At 41.5% G+C, this 21,249-nt stretch overlaps 1 protein-coding gene across 2 annotated transcripts in view; it reads right to left on the reverse strand.

Moving 5' to 3' along the window:
* Positions 1-21,249, reverse strand: part of NME7 (NME/NM23 family member 7) — a 169,711-nt gene that overhangs the window by 65,940 nt on the left and 82,522 nt on the right. For both annotated transcript variants that reach the window (XM_073308141.1, XM_073308130.1), the window contains 2 exons: positions 2,216-2,280; positions 812-880 (listed from right to left, as the gene is read on the reverse strand). In XM_073308141.1, the coding sequence (XP_073164242.1) occupies positions 812-880; positions 2,216-2,280 (134 nt within the window). The remainder of the gene's footprint in view (positions 1-811; positions 881-2,215; positions 2,281-21,249) is intronic.

Consider the following 21,249-nt stretch of genomic DNA (forward strand, 5'->3'; position numbering starts at 1 on the left):
GCATCTGATGAAGTGGGTTTTAGCCCGCAAAAGCTTCTGCCCAAATAAATTTGTTAGTCTCTAAGGTGCCACAAGGACTCCTCATTGTTTTTGCTGATACATTGTTTTTGCAGCTACAACTCTGAATACTTCACAGGGACATTGTAAGTCTCTTTTCACTATTGTTTTCACAGTGAACTGAAATCCTCAGAGGGAGGGTGTTGCAGAAATACAAGTCACCTTATTATATTCCCGTTGGTCCACCTGCACCCAGAAAGCCTTCAGTGCCAGTGCTCAAAGGCATTACAATGTACACAGACATCAGTCCCCACTGAGGTTACAATATAACTACTGGACCACACTGATTTCACAGAGATTCAAAAGACAGATTAACTTATATATGACATTAACCGCCCAACCATCATAAAAGTACTCAAACGCCCCAGGACCCACTGAGGACAAAGGAATAAATACATATAGAGTTTCTAGGCCAAACCACTTTTGAAATAGGACATTCAACAACAATATAAAACTAGACATTACATCAGCTCTACCAAAGTGAAATAGCTCAGTTCTGTTTTTCCAATCTGATCTATTCCAATAAATATCTTGGCCCAATGGTCTTCCACTTTTCCCACAAAAAATTCTCCTGACTCAGGAGTATACATGAGGAATTTCAGATGGATTGGTTCATTCTGGACCAACTCAGGGAGTGATCAAAATCAGAAGCCAGATAGGATTGTGACTAGAATTCTAAGTACAGAAAGCAATGACCACTTCTCCTAAAAAATAAGACTGCAATTAAGTAGATTCTTTTCTAGTTGATACTTACAGTGTATTCAGCAACAACACCTTTGTAAATCTCATAGAACTCTTCCACATTCGCACGTTCCATGTTGAACTATGCAAAGGAAAAGGGTGAAAATGTTAGCTAAACTGTCTCAGGAGAAAAAGCCAGCAAGCATTTAGCATACTCTTTATTTACCCCGCAAAGTATTTTGATGGTTTCCCCTGTGATAGGAAGGAAGGCTTTGAAGGACTCTTTTGCTGATGATGCATGGGGCAGATAGGTTCCAGATCATTCTTCAACAGCCCAGCAAGCCCGTGAAACTAAGCAATAAATATTGTATTTTCTCCATGAAGTTGGCAGATGCCACTTAAAGATAAATCGGGAGCAGGATGGATTCAATAAGACCATTTTTACACAGTTCCTTTTCTGACCATAACTGTACTCTAAATTCCAAATTCGATTAGAAAGCCCAGCACCTCATCTTGCACTAATTGATTCTGTTAATTGTGTCTCAATGAGCATGCAAATAGACCAAGGAGGCTGAACTACCTTCTGAACTCTAGAGTCTGTCCTTCCAGATCAAGATTGAGGCATATTAGTGGTGGTTATGTGCGGGAAACGTTTGCTTTGATTCTTCCCATGCTGAAACTGCTCTGTGGCCAAATAGATGATTTCAGTCTCAAAGGTGTTCACAAGTATTAAGGGTGAGATTTTCAAAATCCCTTAGGCAACTTGGAAAATCCTATCTTAAATTCACACTAAATGTTTCATAAAAAAAACTGTAAGCAGTTTATTATTATTAATACCTAGCACTTTTCATGAGTAGATCTCAAAAGTGCTTTATAAAAGAGGTCAGTATCATTACTGCCATTATACATATGGGGAAACTGAGCCACAGAGAGGCAAAGTGACTTGGACTTGTTCAAGATCACCCATCAGCGATACACCAGCCATAAATTTAAAAGAAAAAAAATCCTAATGTTGACAACCTTGACACCCCATCTACAAAAATAACTGTCCCCCCCAAAAAAAATATAAACACAAAATGAAAACAACCCTCCAATGACCATATCACCCAGTCAAACAAACAAACAAAAACATACCCCCCAAAAGTTCTGATCCTAAAAAAGGGAGAGGCACCAGAGACTCAATGAAGTCCACTTGGGACTTCTTGCTTGTTATTGCTGTTGATTTTATGTGGAAGGCACTCATACGCTACGATGAGGGGCAGCAGTATAAAACCTTTAGACAGAGACTCAGTCTGCATCACAGAAGTACATGGAAGTGCCAGCTTCCAACATTCTACCCAATACAGTCTTTAATTTGACAGCCCATGTTCCTATGTTGAGATTTTTTTTAATTAAAGAAAATGGCAATCATGCAACTTTGCTCTAGATCCAGTTAAAATGGAAAACAGAAACATATAAAATGCATGAGGATACTTACCAATTGCAAAGCTGAGATTTCAAATCCCCCTTCAAGGATGGCATTTATGATCTTTCCAGTTAGCCCTATGGAGATACAAACACGCACATTCACAAAACAATTAAAGAAATTCAGAGTATATAGATATAGCAGTTACTTCATATACTACCTGTTTTCTTGTCAAAACACAGCATTTATGTTATCTCTGTAAAGCTGAAATATGCAGCAGAGCAGAACTCAGATATCATAACCTTTTTGAAGCCATCCTTTTTAGGTGATTCTCCAAATGAGTTTTCATTCAGCTGTTGAAATAACTTTTTGCAGCAATGTATGAATAATGTGATTGGTGAAATTCTGGCCAGACTGAAGTCAATGGCAAAACTCCCATTGACTTCACTCCATATTTTCACCCAAAACTCCATTTATATAAACAGCCATTTAAAATATTATTTAGATTGCAAGCTCCTCAGGATAAGGACGGTCTACTATTCTGTGTAAGTACAGCACAATGAGGCCCCATTTTTGGTTAGTCCCTAGGCACAACTGTAACAAACATGATTAATTAAATGTGTACAAAAGCTCATCTCTGATGTACCTTCATGGACTTCCATGGAGTTACAACAGAGAAAAATATGGTCCCACGCCTTTCTGGAGCCCGTTCTTGTAAATACTTACTATTGAGTATATCTACCAATGAACAAACCCACTGAAGTGGGGTGGGATGGGACTTGTGTTCACAGGATCAGGCCCTTTGAGAAACTATGTCAGTCTAGCATATGATGCAACAGTAGGCAGAACTTAGTAGAAATACTGTATCCACAGGATGAACCCAGTCAGTGCTCCAGAACTTCCTGCAGCTCTCAGGAGCACTTCATATAGTTCTAGGGGTTTCCAGACATTTGTTCAAGAGCAAGCAGAGATGATCATAATGATGTCACCATACTGAAGTTCAAATGTTGCACTGGGAACTTGAAGCAAATGAACTGATGCTCCCAGGATTTCTTCTTGTTGTTCCAAGAAGGCATAGGGTATGGGAAAGAGGCAAGAGGGGAGAATGCCTCCCATTCTCTTCTAGTAGCCTGTCTTAGAGGCAGGGGAGGGAGAGGACATGGTGTAGAGCCACAGAATAACCATAGTGAGACATCCTGCCACTGTGTTGTGATGTTTGCATTGAGGTATTGTTATTTCTTTAGATGAGTACACTGTGGCACACTATGGTGATAGATGCAATATAAACACCTAGACAGCCTATATAACAAAGAGATGGGGCTTGCGCTTCGTCATTCAAAGTCCAAGAAAGACATTTGGTAAAAAGTTTATGAAAAAGCAGAAAGTGCATGGAGTACAATGGATAAGAGTTACTGAGCAGAAACCACCACTCATCTATAGGCGTTCAATGTAAAGTATTTGCTCAACACTTGCAGATATGGGGTGAAGTCCTGGACCTATTGAAGTCAATGGCAAAACTTCCATTGACTTCAATGGAGCAAGGATTGACTCATGGTCATTAAATACCTTAAAAAACCAGTCTCTAATTTGAAAGTTTTTTTTAGCACTGTACAGAATAAGCTCAGTAGCTAAGACTATGACTGAAAACTAATACTCAAGTTTCCTAAATGCTCAGGACCTGAATTCTGCAGGACCCACAGATTTCTGCAGCATAGGGGCGCTGAATTTTGCATCACACTAACATACTGATGGCAACTTCAGCTAAATTCAAGAAGAGGGGCAAGATCCTTAACAATTTAGTGCAGTACCTTCAATATCGTCTTCTGTCATTTTCATGTTAAATTCAATATAAATTGCAATTTGAGGAAGATTTTCAATTTATGCTTTTCCCCAAAATTTCCCATTTTCAAAATGTGACCTATTTTTGTTATTGAGGGAAAGCTGGAGGTTCTGGCATCTGGCTAGGGGACAGCTGTTTGGAATTTTGGCATTTAGAAATGAGTGGAGACAGAGTTTTTGGTGTCAAGGTATGTTTTGATATGGTGCCTCACAAACATTAATAAATGCATCACCACAATACTCCTGTGAGATTGGCAAAATTGGGATAACATCTACCCTATGGGGACTGAGGCACAGAGAGATGAATGTGCTCAAGGTCACACAAGAAACCTGAGAGAGAAAGAGAATCTAGATGTCCGGAAGCTGTCTGGCAATCTCTCTTAATTACTCATATGGCCCCTCCCTTACTACAGTATCTAAGCACCTCCTAATTTTTCATGTATTTAATCTCACAACACCCCTGTAGGTAGGTAGATATTATCCCCATTATACAGAGGGGGTGACCGAGGCACAGAGATATAATGGGTATGTCTACATTGCAATGTGAGAACAGGCTCAGATTCAGACTTGAGCTCAAACCCCCTTTCCATCTACAAACAAATCTCTCAGACTGACTCAGACCTAGGATCCCAGGACACCATGGGAGTGAAGAGTTCAAGATCAAGTCAAGACCAGACCCAGGGTTTGAGCCCTATTGCTTTGCAGTGTAGACTCAGACTAAATGACTTGCCCAAGGTCATTCAGGAAATCTGTGGCAGAGTAGGGAATTGTCACCATTCTACCTTCAACAGTTAAGGGATTACAGGACAGCTGCAGAGGGAAAAGAGGAAAGGATCCTCCATCCTCTAAATTCCTGCAACCAACAGCCACATTTTTGGGGGGAGCCAAGGAAGAAAGGGAAGAAGCAGAGGAATAGCAAAGGCTGAACTACTTGTTGTGAAATAGCAGCCATACCATTGGCTGAAGATCTCGGTTTTTAAACTTTATCAATAAATAACAGTTAGCCATTCACCAGTCTATCTGGTTGGCACATGCACACTGTTTGTTTAAATATTCATCATGTATCTGAGCCTGTGGGTAACATAGACCTGCTCTCTATTGGACTTTTATCCTCACCAGTTTTAAATGCAGTTAGTAAAATCTATGTTGTAGAGGAATAAAGGATACTGGAATTCTACCATTCAACTTTGTGTTTCTTCTTTATTAAGGTTATTAAGATTTTGTTCATCTGTGGGGGAGAAGACAGACTACTTAGTGAGAGGGGCTCAGACATGTTTGGAACACTTCAACCCAGTTTCTTTGGCACAAAGTTCTTTAAATAATGAACCATGATAGATCTAGCAATATGTACTTTTCTCCCACTGAATGCATCCGATGAAGTGAGCTGTAGCTCACGAAAGCTTATGGTCAAATAAATTTGTTAGTCTCTAAGGTGCCACAAGTACTCCTTTTCTTTTTTCTCCCATGGCACTTCCTGATTTCATCCTAGCTGCAGAAATTCTTGTGATTCCAGAAAGATCACTCATTACTACAGCATTTCAAAAGCTGAACTAATGGAATTCATTTCACTGGCCCATGTCATCCTCTCCCATAGCAAAATGTCTGGGAGAAGAATTACCCCCAAAAAACCTCCTCATGATAAGCTTCCTCAACTATTCAGAGTAAGAGGGTGAGGATTGCCCCCCACTGAAAAGGCCAATGAGCAAATTTATAAATCTGGCTAAGCAGGCCATTCATCCACTTTTAAGTTGGATAGTCCTGTTTTTTCAAGGTCTGTCCTGGCCAGTACAGATATAAAACTGGTCATGGTTTTGTCTGGTATCATGCTGCACAGGATGGAGGGTGCTATTTTGAAGAGTTCGCTGCTCCACCCCGCCTGCATGACCTCGCATCCACCATGGACATGGCCAGTTTAAAATCTCAGCAGAATAACCTACTGTTACCACCACCACCACTGTGCTTATATAACAACTCATCTCATCAGAGCACTTCACAAACAGATATTAAGCCACACGCCACATCTCTAATGGGGGGATTGTCATCTCCACTTCCCAGCAGTGGAAACTGAGGCCCAGAGTGGATAAGTTATTTGCCAAAAGCCTGATAGCAAATCAGTGGCAGTGGGGGACTAGAACCCCAGAGTGCTGGCTCCCACTGCCCTGCTTTAACCAATAGACAGATGCCCTTTTCCTAACAACAATGCACTTGCAGAATATAAATGGAGCAATACATAAAAAAACCCAAATAGATGGCAACCCTAGAGCAATAGAGTGGCAAACTCCCACTGTTCAGGACCATGGTTTCAGCCAACTGCAGTAGTGGAAGGGGTTATGTGCTCACATTTCTGAGTATATGGGGTAGGAAAGAAGAACTAATTAGATAGTCATTTCAGCAGCTTACAAAAATTTATGACTTTTTTTTAAAAAGAGTAACCACTTTAAAATCCAAGTGAAATAGTGAAACGAGCTACTTCTTAAAGACCCTCCAAACAGGGACAGTACATATTTAAGTGCAGAAAGAAGCCAAATCAAATCAAAGCTGCAGATTAGGGGTTAGTCAGGATTAATTTTCAGAGACAACATACAAAAGAAATCACAGTCTTACTAAATACAACTGGGGGAATTTAAAACTAATCCTAGCAAATATGCATAACAAATAACCTTCGGCATAAAAACTGAGAGAGAAAGCTTTGTGTCTCCTAGACAGCATTAGGTTACTAGGCACTAACACTGGACAGATAATCTTCCAGCACATTTTAATCAGATGAACAGATGAGGCATTAGATCTCATTAGTTGCAGTGGTTTTCAACAATTTGCTACCTTGTAGCATAAAAGGATAATTTTTCAATCATATATAATAAAGGAGTAGTGGAGAACATCAGACTTTATAAGATGATACAAATGTTTGCAAAACAATTGACTGGAGTAACATGCCTGGTTTACAGATGCCACATGTTCATCTAATAGTTGATTTGTCAATTCCCAGATCTACTAGCCAGTAGCCCAACTCTGGACAGTCATGGGTAGAGATGCTATGTTCCCTTCACTTCTTCTTGGATTTGCCATCCCACTTGAGCTTTTCAAAGAGTGCCAGTCAACAGTTGGGGAGTGTGTGTCATCTAGATAAGTCAGAACACTGACTTCCCTTCTCCTTTCTCTATTAATTCATTTGCATAATGTTCTGCCCCCAGTTAAACACATTTCACTCCTGCAGTGTCTCTCTTTTAAAGGGAAAAAATAGTTTCTCCACAGGAACATGAAAATTGCCAAATTGGCTCAAACAATGGTCCATCTAATCCAGTGGTTTTCAAACTTTCTTTCTGGCAACCCGGTTGAAGAAAATTGTTAATGTCCATGACCCAATGGAGCTGGGGATGAGGGGTTTTTGGGAGGGGCTCAGGGCTGGGACAGAGGGTTGGGGTGCGGGAGAGAGTCAGGGCTCTGGGGTGGAGGTGCAGGCTCTGGGGTGGGGGTGGGGGGATGAGGGGTTTGGGGTGCAGGAAAGGGCTCCGGGTTTGAGGGGGCTCATGGCTGAAGCAGGGGGTTGGGGCACAGGCTTACCTCGGGCGGCTCCCAGTCAGCAGCGCAGCGGGGGGGGCTAAGGCAGGCTTCCTGCCTGCCCTGGCACCGTGGACCGTGGACCGCGTTGTGCCCTGGAAGCAGCCAGCAGCAGGTCTGGTTCCTAGACGAAGGCACGTACACAGCTCTCGGCCACAGGCACTGACCCCCCCCGAGTCCCCACTGGCCAGGAACCGGCCAATGGGAATGTGAAGCCGGTGCTCGGGGCAGGGGCAGCACAGAGAGTCCTGTGACCCCACCACCTCGGAGCCGGACCTGCTGCTGGCCGCTTCCGGGGTGCAGTGCCCGTGTCAGAACAGGTAAGAACTAGCCTGCCTTATCCAGGCAGCACTGCCGACGGCATTTTTAACGGCCCGATCAGCAGTGCTGACCAGAGCCACCACGACCCAGTGCCTTCCATTCCGTGATCCAGTACTGGGTTGCAGCCCACAGTTTGAAAACCACTGATCTAATCCAATCTCAAGTGTCGGAGGATTCAGGAGAAATGACTGGAGGATGACAATTCCATTTCACTGCAACTTTTGAAGTTCTGCTTGTTTTGTTTTCATTTGGCAGTGGAATGAAAGCAAAACCGTTTGAATGTTTTTGTGCAAACAGAATTGTGTTTGCGGAGAGGGGATGGGTGTACATCTGTCTGTCTTTTTCTTTTTTTTTTTGCCTGGCAGTTAGGGTGCTCGCCCGGGATGTGGGAGACCCAGGATCAAGCCCCTGCTTTGCCTGATTCAGAGCAGCACTTTTCATCCCAGCTCACATCACAGAGCAGGGCCTAGAACTGGATCTCCCAAAGACAATACATCTTCAACAAAACAGAACATTTTGGTGAAGGTGTTCCAACCAGCTCTATGCTTCAGAGCAAGGTACAAGAAACCCTGCAGTAGGAAGGGAGTTACGGGCTAACATGCTCATGGGGACTGTGATGGGGTGTAGTCCTCATACTGGCTCTGAGAGGGCTAAAGTAGGCCCAATCAACCAACTAGGCTGTAAGGGGTGGGGGAATGAAGGGTGGAAAGAAAACCCTCATTAGGAGGAAGCTCACCTGAGCAGAGGTGGGCCGGTCTAGTATAAACCCAGGAAGCTGGCAGCAGCAAGGGTGGCCAGAAAGAAGTTTGTAGTCACCCTCTGATTAGTAGAGAGGGAAGGAGGGAACCTGGGGAAAACGTAGGACCCTGGAGGCCAGGCCCGTTGAGAAGGGTGTACCCTGAAGAGAGCTGGGTGGAGAAGAGAGCCTGTGGCACGCGGGGTAGGAAGCAGCCCAGGGATAAGCAGCAAGGCTGGGGACTGCACAGACGTTGACTGTGTATTGTAGGATCCCTGGGTTGGAACCCAGAGTAGAGGGCAGGCCTGAGTTCCCCTACCTGCCACTGAGGAAGTGGCACTGGCGGGGCAGTGAACTGGAAGACTGCTTGGGTCGCTGTGGGAGTGACGGAGACTTTGATAGACTGTACCCCAGAAGGGGGGAATGGTGAGTGATCTGACAAGAGAGCAGAGTCACAAAGAGGAGGCTGCATTTCCTGGAGCGAGAAGATGACAGGGGAGACACCACCAAAGGAGGGCGCTGGCCTGGCAGAGCTAATGCCCAGAACTTCCAAGAGGCAGTGCCATCTGCAGTGAATGGACCCCATGACAGGGGCATTTCTTCCTAACTCATATCAGCTGTGGTCAGTTTCTATCCTGAAGACTGAGGTTTTCTATCCCTTCCAAACTTCTGGATGTTTCCTTAATTCTTACTAATATAACTGCATAGTCGTCTTCTTATTATAAATATACACTTTTTTCTTACTCTTGCTAAGATCTTGGCCTCAATGCTTACCTGAGGCTGTGAATTCCACAGGCTAATTGTATATTGTATGAAAGTATTTCCTTTATTATTATTTATATTGCTGTAGAGTCTAGAAGCCCCACTCATGGATCAGGATTCCACTGTTCTCACTGTGCAAACACAAAACAAGGAGCGTCCCTGCACCAAAGAGCTTACAATCTAAAGTATAAGACTAGAGGCAACAGATAGATACGGACTTACTGAATGCGGAGTATAAGGCAACAATGAGACAATACCGGTCAGGATGAGCGCCAGTGATCTCAACATACCAGTGACCTAACCATTGTCAAGTTTTTTTGTAAGCATCACAGAAAAGGAAAGTTTTGAGGAGGGATCTGAAGGAGGATAATGAGGTAGATTTGCAGATGTGTGTGTAGAGGATGCCCAGGTTATGGGCCTGAGTTACCAGCAGGATGGTGATGTTGTCCACATTGATTGAGAAAGGACATGGGGGGACACTTGAGGGGGAAAACTGAGAGCTGTGTTTTAGCCATGCTGAACTTGTGCTGACAACTATGGACCCCAACAAGGAAATGCCAGAGAGACAGACTGAGATTTCTGGGTTTCCTTTTAATTGAACATGCCCTTGTTCTTGTGTTAGGAGAAAGTGGGACAGAAAACCCTGGTCTACCTTCTCTCTGCCATTCATTCATATGTGTACCTTTATGATGTTCCTTCTTACTCCTCTCTAGAGTAAATAGTCCCAATCTTTTCAATCTCTTTTGTGATAACTTTTTTGAGATAGGGTGAACAGAACTGAACACAGTATTCAAGGTGACGATACACTATTAGTGTATATAATGGTATTCTAATACAGTCAATATTATATATAGATATATTATTTTTCATCCTATTTATGCATCCTAACATTTTATTTGCAGATTTGAATGCTACTGCACACTGAACAGAGAACTTCATTGAGCTGTGCACAAAACGAAACCCAAGTATCTTCCCACAGGTTACACATTGGAAGGAATAATTTGAATTACTCATTCACCTTACTTTATTCAATGTATTACTTTGCATTTGTCAATAATGAATCTCATCAGCTGTTGTGCTGTCTATTGACCTAGCTTTGTTAGGTCTCGCTGAAGTTCCTCACAGGTTTTTCTGGTCTTCACTGCCCTAAATACTTTTGTATCCTCTGCAAATTTTGCCAGCTCATTGTTCACCCATTTTTCCAGATCATTAATAAATATATTATAAACACTGATCTTAGTAGAGATGCTTGTGACACACCTGTTCATCTCTTCCTATGGTAAAATTAACAATTTATTCATAGTCCTTTGCTTTCTGTCTCTTAGCCAATTTCTAATCCAATATTTTGCCTCTCACCCTGTAATTTTGGCCCAGATTAGGAAAAGCCAGTTAAAGTGGATACTTAATGTAAAATACACACTTAAGTCCATTATTTTCCAGCAAAGCAGTTAAACTAAACACAAGCATAGATTTAAGCACATGCCATGCTTCGCTAAATCAAGCTGCCTAATAGCCTCTTGAGAAGGACTTTGTCCCAGTGTTTCTGGAAGTGCTGATGAATTATGTCAGCTGGTTCTGTTTTATTCACCTTCACAAGAGGCATATTTAAAGGATTTAATAGATGAATGAAGCAAAATTTTCCTTAGCAGAAGTCACAGGGGTTAGTCTTGATCATATTCTGATCATCTGGGTGTTTGGTTTTTTTAAAATTGTTTCAATCAGTTTTGCTGGTAATGAAGTAAGGCTCACTAGTCTGTAATTCCCAGGATCACCCTTGGCACCTCTGTTTAAAAAGAGCTACATGTCCTCTTCTCTAATGTCTTGCACCTGAAAATCCCAAAGTGCTATATAAACATTAATTCATTCTCAATGTCCCGGCTTAAAAGATTTTTATTTTAAAGACTTTCTCCCTCATATATACTAAAGACATTAATCTTCACTGAGGATGAAACCAGTATTCTCTACATTACATTATGTCAATTATAATCAAAACCTTGACGATAAATGGCACTTTATTATGCCATATTATGCCAGAATATGGATATTTTGAGTTTCAGCAAGGAGTGGCTAAGACCACAAGATCAGTTACAATGCTTTGAAATATATCTGCCTTCCAAATTCCTCCTCCCTCTGCCCACTCAAAAAAAACTGTAAAAAGTTAGAGAGAAGCGCAGATTGAATTCTTTGCTCTAATGTCTGGTTCACTTAGTATTTAGAAAAAGAAGAAAAGGGTTACTCATCAGTAACTCTTGTCCTTCAGAACCAACCTAATAATGAACATCTACCCTGAGCTATTAAGACTAAATTACTAAAACAAGTAATCTAGAAAAAACACAGGTTTGGCCTAAAAGCCAAACAAAATACTCCAAGCATAGAGCAATGGATCCTTATGTCCACAGGTAACTGCAGAAAAAAGGGACTGAAGCAATTGAGATGGCTCATCTCTTTCACAGACTTGGACATAAATTTTCAGGTCTATGAAGGGTCACTTACAAGACCCTAAACAGCACAGCTTTTCTAGATGGCTTCAAAAACTCAGCAGCACTGTCCTGTCTTGAAAGTGGAAATATCTACAGGCAAGTCTCAAATTACCTGAGGTACTGATTTACAACACCTGCACGGATTTGTATTAATCCCACTTCCATTTTCTTTCGGTTGCTATTTTCCAACAAATATTTCTTGATTTTTAAATTACTGAATACTTTGAGTTCCTCACGGACCTTTCCATACACTCCCATCTACATGGCTTAAGCCACACAGTACAGGAATTCTGACTCTGATTATTATTGTTATTATTAAGATTATCATAGCACCTAGGTTTCTAGGATTAGATCAGTTCACAATGTAGTTGCCACTGACCTATTCATAATACACACTTATTTGTGGAAAATATATCTTGGGCAGAAAATTTCTTGCATTTAGTCTGAATCCAGAAATTATTTTTTTTCTTGGGTGGGAGAGAAAATTTCAGAACAATCCATTCAGCCAGTTTTGAGTTATCTGAATACTTTTTTAAAAAGTGCCTATTTAAAAATATTTTCCAGACACATTTTCTCACACTGAAAACTCAAAAAGCTTTTTTAATTTGGCATGTACCTAGTCCTGAATGAGGACTGCATGGTTTTCCTTCTTTGAAGGAAAACAGTTTTGAAATAGTATACAATGCTCTCACATTATTGCAGCATTTTTTCCTAGGGCGAAAACGTATTGAGGCTTGGTTCTCTGTATAGTCATAGGAATATCCTTTCCAATTGCATCTTCATTTTCCTTTGACCAATTATGCAAGCCATTTTATTTCTACCATGTTAATAAAGGCAGAATTGTCACAAACAAATGAAAACTGGATATTTTCGCAGTGGTGGCTTATCTCTTTTTCAATATATGACACATCTATGAAATATGACGAGATTACTGCATATTTGCTTGTAGTCAAGTGTACAATCTTGCTCTCATTTTGATACAGCACTGTCATAAATATAAAGGGAAGGGTAAACACCTTTAAAATCCCTCCTGGCCAGAGGAAAAACCCTTTCACCTGTAAAGGGTTAAGAAGCTAGGATAACCTCGCTGGCACCTGACCAAAATGACCAATGAGGAGACAAGATACTTTCAAAAGCTGGGGGGAGGGAGAAACAAAGCCTCCCTCTCTGTCTGTGTGATGCTTTTGCCGGGGACAGAACAGGAATGGAGTCTTAGAATTTAGTAAGTAATCTAGCTAGATATGTGTTAGATTCTGATTCCTTTAAATGGCTGAGAAAATAAGCTGTGCTGAATGGAATACAGATTCCTGTTTTTGTGTCTTTTTGTAACTTAAGGTTTTGCCTAGAGGGATTCTCTACGTTTTGAATCTGATTACCCTGTAAGGTATTTACCATCCTGATTTTACAGAGGTGATTCTTTTTACTTTTTCTTCTATTAAAATTCTTCTTTTAAGAATCTGATTGCTTTTTCATTGTTCTTAAGATCCAAAGGTTTGTGTCTGTGGTCACCTATGCAAATTGGTGAGGATTTTTATCAAGCCTTCCGCAGGAAAGGGTGTGTAAGGGTTGGGAGAATTTTGGGGGGAAAGAAGTTTCCAAACGGGCTCTTCCCCAATTATATACTTGTTAGACATTTGGTGGTGGCAGCGATAAAGTCCAAGGGCAAAAGGTAAAATAGTTTGTACCTTGGGGAAGTTTTAACCTAAGCTGGTAAAAGTAAGCTTAGGAGGTTTTCATGCAGGTCCCCACATCTGTACCCTAGAGTTCAGAGTGGGGAAGGAACCTTGACAAGCACTGTAACAGATTAAGTGCCCCTCTCTCATCCTCCAAAATCCCCTTTAAAAACCTACTTCATTTGCTGGTTTCAGAGCAGCAGCCGTGTTAGTCTGTATCCGCAAAAAGAAAAGGAGTACATGTGGCACCTTAGAGACTAACAAATTTATTTGAGCATAAGCTTTCGTGAGCTACAGCTCACTTCATCAGATGCATGTAGTAGAAAATACAGTGGGAAGATTTTATATACACAGAGAACATGAAACAATGGGTGTTACCCTACACACTGTAACAAGAGTGATCAGGTAAGGTGAGCTATTACCAGCAGGGGGGGAGGGAAAAAAACCCACCGCCCTTTGTAGTGATAATCAAGGTGGGCCATTTCCAGCAGTTGACAAGAACATGTGGGGAACCGGGGGAGGGGGAATAAACATGGGGAAATAGTTTTACATTGTGCAATGACCCATCCATGCCCAGCCTTTACTCAAGCCTAAGTTAATTGTGTCCAGTTTGCAAATTAATTCCAATTCAGCAGTCTCTCGTTGGAGTCTGGTTTTGAAGTTTTTTTGTTGAAGAATTGTCACTTTTAGGTCTGTAATCGAGTGACCAGAGAGATTGAAGTGTTCTCCAACTGGTTTTTGAATGTTATAATTCTTGACATCTGATTTGTGTCCATTTATTCTTTTACGTAGAGACTGTCCAGTTTGGCCAATGTACATGGCAGAGGGACATTGCTGGCACATGATGGCATATATCACATTGGTAGATGTGCAGGTGAACGAGCCTCTGATAGGGTGGCTGATGTGATTAGGCCCTACGATGGTGTCCCCTGAATAGATATGGGGACACAGTTGGCAACGGGTTTTGTTGCAAGGATAGGTTCCTGGGTTAGTGGTTTTGTTGTGTGGTGTGTGGTTGCTCGTGAGTATTTGCTTCAGGTTGGGGGGCTGTCTGTAAGCAAGGACTGGCCTGTCTCCCAAGATCTGTGAGAGTGATGGGTCATCCTTCAGGATAGGTTGTAGATCCTTGATGATGCGTTGGAGAGGTTTTAGTTGTGGGCTGAAGGTGATGGTTAGTGGCTTTCTGTTATTTTCTTTTTTGGGCCTGTCCTGTAGTAGGTAATTTCTGGGTACTTTTCTGGCTCTGTCAATCTGTTTCTTCACTTCAGCAGGTGGGTATTGTAGTTGTAAGAACACTTGATAGAGATCTTGAAGGTGTTTGTCTCTGTCTGAGGGGTTGGAGCAAATGCGGTTGTATCATAGAGCTTGGCTGTAGACAATGGATCGTGTGGTGTGGTCAGGGTGAAAGCTGGCGGCATGTAGGTAAGCATAGCAGTCAGTAGGTTTCCGGTACAGGGTGGTGTTTATGTGACCATCGCTTATTAGCACTGTAGTGTCCAGGAAGTGGATCTCTTGTGTGGACTGGTCCAGGCTGAGGTTGATGGTGGGATGGAAATTGTTGAAATCATGGTGGAATTCCTCAAGGGCTTCTTTTCCATGGGTCCAGATGATGAAGATGTTATCAATATAGCGCAAGTAGAGAAGGGGCATTAGGGGACAAGAGCTGAGGAAGCGTTGTTCTAAATCAGCCATAAAAATGTTGGCATACTGTGGGGCCATGCGGGTACCCATAGCAGTGCCGCTGATTTGAAGGTATACATTGTCCCCCAAATGTGAAATAGTTATGGGTGAAGACAAAGTCACAATGTTCAGCCACCAGGTTTGCTGTGACATTATCGGGGATACTGTTTCTGATGGCCTGTAGTCCATCTTTGTGTGGAATGTTGGTGTAGAGGGCTTCTACACCCATAGTGGCTAGGATGGTGTTTTCAGGAAGATCACCGAAGGACTATAGTTTCCTTAGGAAGTCAGTGGTGTCTCAAAGATAGCTGGGAGTGCTGGTAGCGTAGGGTCTGAGGAGGGAGTCTACATAGCCAGACAATCCTTCTGTCAGGGTGCCAATGCCTGAGATGATGGGGCGTCCAGGATTTCCAGGTTTATGAATCTTGGGTAGCAGATAGAATACCCCTGGTTGGGGTTCTAGGGGTGTGTCTGTGCAGATTTGCTCTCGTGCTTTTTCAAGGAGTTTCTTGAGCAGATGGTGTAGTTTCGTTTGGTAACCCTCTGTGGGATCAGAGGGTAATGGCTTGTAGAAAGTGGTGTTGGAGAGCTGTCTAGCAGCCTCTTGTTCATATTCCAACCTATTCAAGATGACGACAGCACCTCCTACTGTTCCTCACATGTTCTTGTCAACTGCTGGAAATGGCCCACCTTGATTATCACTACAAAAGGTTGGGGGTTTTTTGTTCCCTCTTCCCCCCCACCCCGCATCCTGCTGGTAATAATAGCTCACCTTACTTGATCACTCTTGTTACAGTGTGTATGCTAACACCCATTGTTTCATGTTCTCTGTGTATATAAAATCTCCCCACTGTATTTTCTACTGCATGCATCCAATGAAGTGAGCTGTAGCTCACGAAAGCTTATGCTCAAATAAATTTGTTAGTCTCTAAGGTGCCACAAGTACTCCTGTTCTTTTTACTTCATTTGCGAACCCCTCTCTACGTTTCCTTCACAGACCATATTTCTGCACATGCTTGAGATTCAATTGTTGTCCTCTGTGTTGTTTCTATCTGAGTTATACTTGTCTTAGTAGTAGCGAACTAAAATAAAAATAAAAATAAAATAAAATACACTTTCTGCTTAAGTTTGCCCATCTATTAAAAGAAGATAATGTTTACCTGCCTCACTGTGTTAGCAAGATTACTTAATATACAGTGCTATAAATGTGTAAAACATTAAGTAATTATTTAATATATAAAATTAAGTGAGAATGTTTTGTTGATGTCCTTCTTATGATTTATTGTCTATTCAAAATAGGCCAAAGGTGAACTGAGGTCACCTTATTACAGAGTATCTTCTGCAACGTGTGAGAGAGATTCTGCTCGCTTTGTTTTCTATTAGATTGCATTCTTAGTTGAAGACTACCTCATAGATTATAAAGCCACAAGGAACCACTGTGATCATCTAGTCTGATCTCTATAACATAGGCCATAGACGTCCCTGAATTAATTATTGCTTCAAGTCTAATAGCTGTTGTTGAACTAAAGCATATCTCTTTGAAAAACAGATTTTAAAATTGATTTAAAAATTGCCACTGATGGAGAATCCACCACTTCCTGTAAATTGTTTCAGTGGTTTATTATCCTCACTGTTAAAAACTTGCACTTTATTTCTAATCTGAATAGGTCTAGGTTCAACTTCTAACCACTGGATCTTTAGAACTTTGTCTGCTAGACTAAAAAGTCCTTTATTATCAATTTTTTGTTCTGCATTTAGATACTTTTAGACTGATCAAGTCACTTCTTAACTGTCATTTTGTTAAATTTAACAGATTGAGCTTTTTGAGTTTAACACTATAAGGCATATTTTTCAATCCCTTAATCATTCTTGCGGTTCTCCTCTGAATCCTCTCCTATTTATCAACATCATTCGTTAATTGCGGACACCAGAACTAGACAATGTATTCCAGGAGTTGTCGCACCAGTGCCAAATACAGAGGTAATATAATCTCCCTACCACTACTCAAGATTCCCCCGTTTGTACATCCAAAGATTGCATTATCTCTTTGGCCACACCATCACACTGAGAGCTCATGTCAGCTGATTATCAAGCATGATTCCAAATCTTTTTCAGAGTCACTGCTTCCCAGGATAGGGTCCCAGATCCTGTTAATACAGCCTATACATCACTTTACATTTAGTCAGATTAAAATTTTTATTGCTTTCTTCCACACAGCTTAGCAAGTGATCCACATCATTCCCGTGCCCAGCGTTGTATAATCATGCTATAAAAGACCTATTGTTATGCACACAGACAAAGGACAGGGGTTAATTAATAAAGGAAACAAACAAGAATTTCCTGCTCTTTTCCTCTTTTTTTTTTTTTTTTAAAGAACAAAATCTGATATAAGTATGGGAGCTCGGCTCTATGTGGCTTCCCACTCAAACTTCAGATAGTCCTTTAGAGCCTTCACTACTCTATGGCTTTCACCCCTGTAGATTCACCCCTTATTCAAGCCATTCATTTGGATAGGTCCCATGAAATCCCTAGTTCCATCAGGAAACGAGCTGGTTTGATGATCTATCGAGTTTTGTTCAATATCTTCATTAAATATTTAGATAATGGTGTAGAGCAGGGGTTTTCAATCTTTTTCTTTCTGAGGCCCGCCCCAACAAGCTATAAAAACTCCACAGCCCACCTGTGCCACAACAACTGTTTTTCTCCATATAAAAGCCAGGGCCAGCGTTAGGGGGTAGGAAGCAGGGCAATGCCACAGGGGGTACTACGAAGCTAAGTTGCTCAGGCTTCAGCTTCGGCTGGGTGGCGGGACTTAGAGCATCGGGCTTCAGCCCCAGGTTGTGGGGGCTTTGGCTTTCTGCCCTGGGCCCAAGCAGGTCTAATGCCAGCCCTGCTTGGCGGACCCCCTAAAACCTGCTTGCGGTCCCCCAGTGGGCCCCGGACCCCTAGTTGAGAACCACTGATCTAGAGAGTACACTTATAAAGTTTGCAGATGATACCAAGCTGGGAGGGGGTAGCAAGTGATTTGGAGAACAGGGTTAGAATTCAAAATGATCTTGACAAACTGGAGAAATGGTCTGAAATTAATAGGCTGAAATTCAATAAGGATTAATGCAAGATACTACACATAGGAAGGAATAATCAATTGCACAAATACAAAATGGTAAGTGACTGCCAAGAAAGAAGTACTGCAGAAAAGGATCTGGGGGTTACAGAGGATCACATACTAAAAAGGAGTCAAAAATGAGATACCATTAAGAAAAAAGCAAACATAATTCTGGGATGTATTAGCAGGAGTGTTGTGAGCAAGGCACAAGAAGTAATTCTTCCGCTCTACAGAGTACTGATAAGACCTCAGCTGGAATACTGTCCAGTTCTGAGCAGCACACTTCATATAAGACGTGGACATACTGGAGAAGTTCCAGAGGAGAACAAGAAAAATGAGTAGAGGTCTAGAAAACATGACCTACAAAGAAAGACTGAAAAATAATTGGGTTTGTTTAGTCTGGAGAAGAGAAGACTAAGGGGGGACATGACAACAATCTTTACGTATGTAAAAGGTTGTTATAAAGAGGAAGGTGATTGTGACACTGCACCCCATATTTTTCATAGTAATATTATGATGATATAGTTATGGCATAATGATGATGCATTTTGTACAACATGGGTCATGTGAGGTGTCATTGGAAAAGTTATGATTTGCTGAATATGATGATCCTATTTGTATGCGTGCATCTTTTTTTATCTGAATTTATGAATATTGACTATGTATCTGTATTTCACATGTAGTCACACCTGGGTGACACCCACGAGACAAAATGCTTCCAGTCTAGATGGTGGGCTGTGTAGGGCCTATTCAAGGTTATGGACTATTAGGAAAAAAAATAGGCTTTAGGAGAAGCTTATCCCCCACCGGTTAAGCATTCCTTGTTGGTTCATGCAGTGGCGGGCCAAAGCCTGCACATAATTGCAGCTGGGTGTGTCTGTGCCTGTGTGAATGCTGCTGAAAGTGAAAGCTTAGAGGGCTTTGCAGCTTGTCACAGTAGCACAGTGTGAGAGGGAGCCCAGGCTAGACAGACCGAGGGCTTAGTGGCACCCCAGTTCCAGGTTGCACCCCGTGGAAACCCGTCGCAGTGATAAACTGTTCTCCTTAACCACTGAGGACAGGACAAGAAGCAATGGGCTTAAATTGCAGCAAGAGAGATTTAGGTCAGACATGAGGGAAAAATTCCTAACCATCAGGGTAGGTAAGTACTAGAACAAATTGTGTAGGGAGATTGTGGAATCTCAGTCACTGGAGGCTTTTAAGAACAGACTGAACAAACACTTGTCAAGGATGGTATAGACCAGTAGTTCTCAACCAGGGATACGTGTACCCCTGGGGGTACTCAGAGGTCTTCCAGGGGGAAAATCAACTCCTCTAGATATTTGCCTGGTTTTACAACAGGCAAATAAAAAGCACTAGCAAACTAAAGTTTCATAGGCAATGATTTATTTATACCGCTCTATATACTGAAATGTAAGTACAATATTTATATTCCAATTGATTTATTTTACAATTATATGGTAAAAATGAGAAAACAAGCATTTTTTCAGTAATTTGTGCTGTGACACTTTTGTATTTTTATGTCTGATTTTGTAAGTTTTTAAGTGAGGTGAAACTTGTGGGTACACAAGACAAATCAGACTATTGACAGGGGTACAGTAGTCTGGAAAGGTTGAGACATACTGGTGTAGACAATACTTAGTCCTGCCTTAGTGCAGGGGACTGGACTAGATGACCTGTCAAAGTCCCTTCCAGTCGTACATTTGTATGATTGAATGATTTTCTAAACTCTTGGCATTTCTGGGTTTAAAGTTCTGGGCTGAAATCCTCACCCCAAAGAAGTCAAAGACAAAACACCATTGACTTCAATGGAGCCATGGTTTGACTAAAAGGGGGCAGGGGTTTCTCCTTGGTGCCTGTTAGACACTGCAGTCTGAAGCATTGCCCAAGTGGTTCCCTCTGGCCTTGGAATCTGAGTCCATGTCTACACTACTGGCTAAATTGGCACTGCTGCGATCAATGCACCGGTGTCGATTTAGCAGGTCTGGTGAAGACACGCTAAGCTGATGGATGAGCACTCCCGTTGATGTCTGTACTCCACCTCCCCGAGAGGTTGAAACTATGTTGACAGGAGATCGTCAATCATCGACATAGCATGGTGTAGACACCACTATAAGTCAACCTAAATTACACTGACTTCAATTACATAATTTACTGAAGTAGCGTAACTTAGGTTGACTTAGTGTTAGTATAGACCAGCCCAGAGCATGCAAAACTTGAATTGACTTACATAGTCAAATAAAATACACCAGCAACATTTTAACCACCAAATTTAAGTTTTTATTTTCTCACTATCTTTTTTTTTCTTGTCCCTTTGCAAAGAAGTTAGATTAAAAATATTGTGTTTATGAAATAGTAAGCATAAGATTTTTTAACAAGGACAGTAAGAAAATTCCAAATTCTGGTTCCTATAGCAAAATATAACTAGGCTACATTTCACAAAATACATGAAAAAAATTCAAGTCTACTCTATTGTACAGTAATATACAAGGCACTATTCCTATTAGAAATATGGCTAAGTTACAGTAGCTATAAAACCCTGATCTTTCAATTCACTCCCCCACCCCACCCCACCCCGAACCCATTCAGAAAAGCAACATTCAGAATCCTGCTTTTTACTGATTGCACTGGCTTAGGTGCTGCTGTTACACCTTTTTGGCCAAGGTTCAAGACTATATACTTCCTTGAAAGTCGATATCATGGCACTACAAAAACCAAAGCTCTTAGTTGGGGGGCATTAATTGATTTTTCTACTGGGACTTATTTGCTCTTCGCCCCTAACCTTCATCTATTCTATCCATGCTTAGCTTGAGAGCTTCTTGAAGCAAGGACCATCCTTCCTGGACATTTGGAAAGTGCCTAGGAGATTGCATTTACTTTTAACATCCACTAAGTATTAATAATACAACTTTCCTGCAATCATAATCAAATTTAACAATTCTTTAAAGAAC

The sequence above is a fragment of the Lepidochelys kempii genome, chromosome 1, assembly GCF_965140265.1.
Source record: "Lepidochelys kempii isolate rLepKem1 chromosome 1, rLepKem1.hap2, whole genome shotgun sequence".
Classification (NCBI taxonomy): domain Eukaryota; kingdom Metazoa; phylum Chordata; order Testudines; family Cheloniidae; genus Lepidochelys; species Lepidochelys kempii.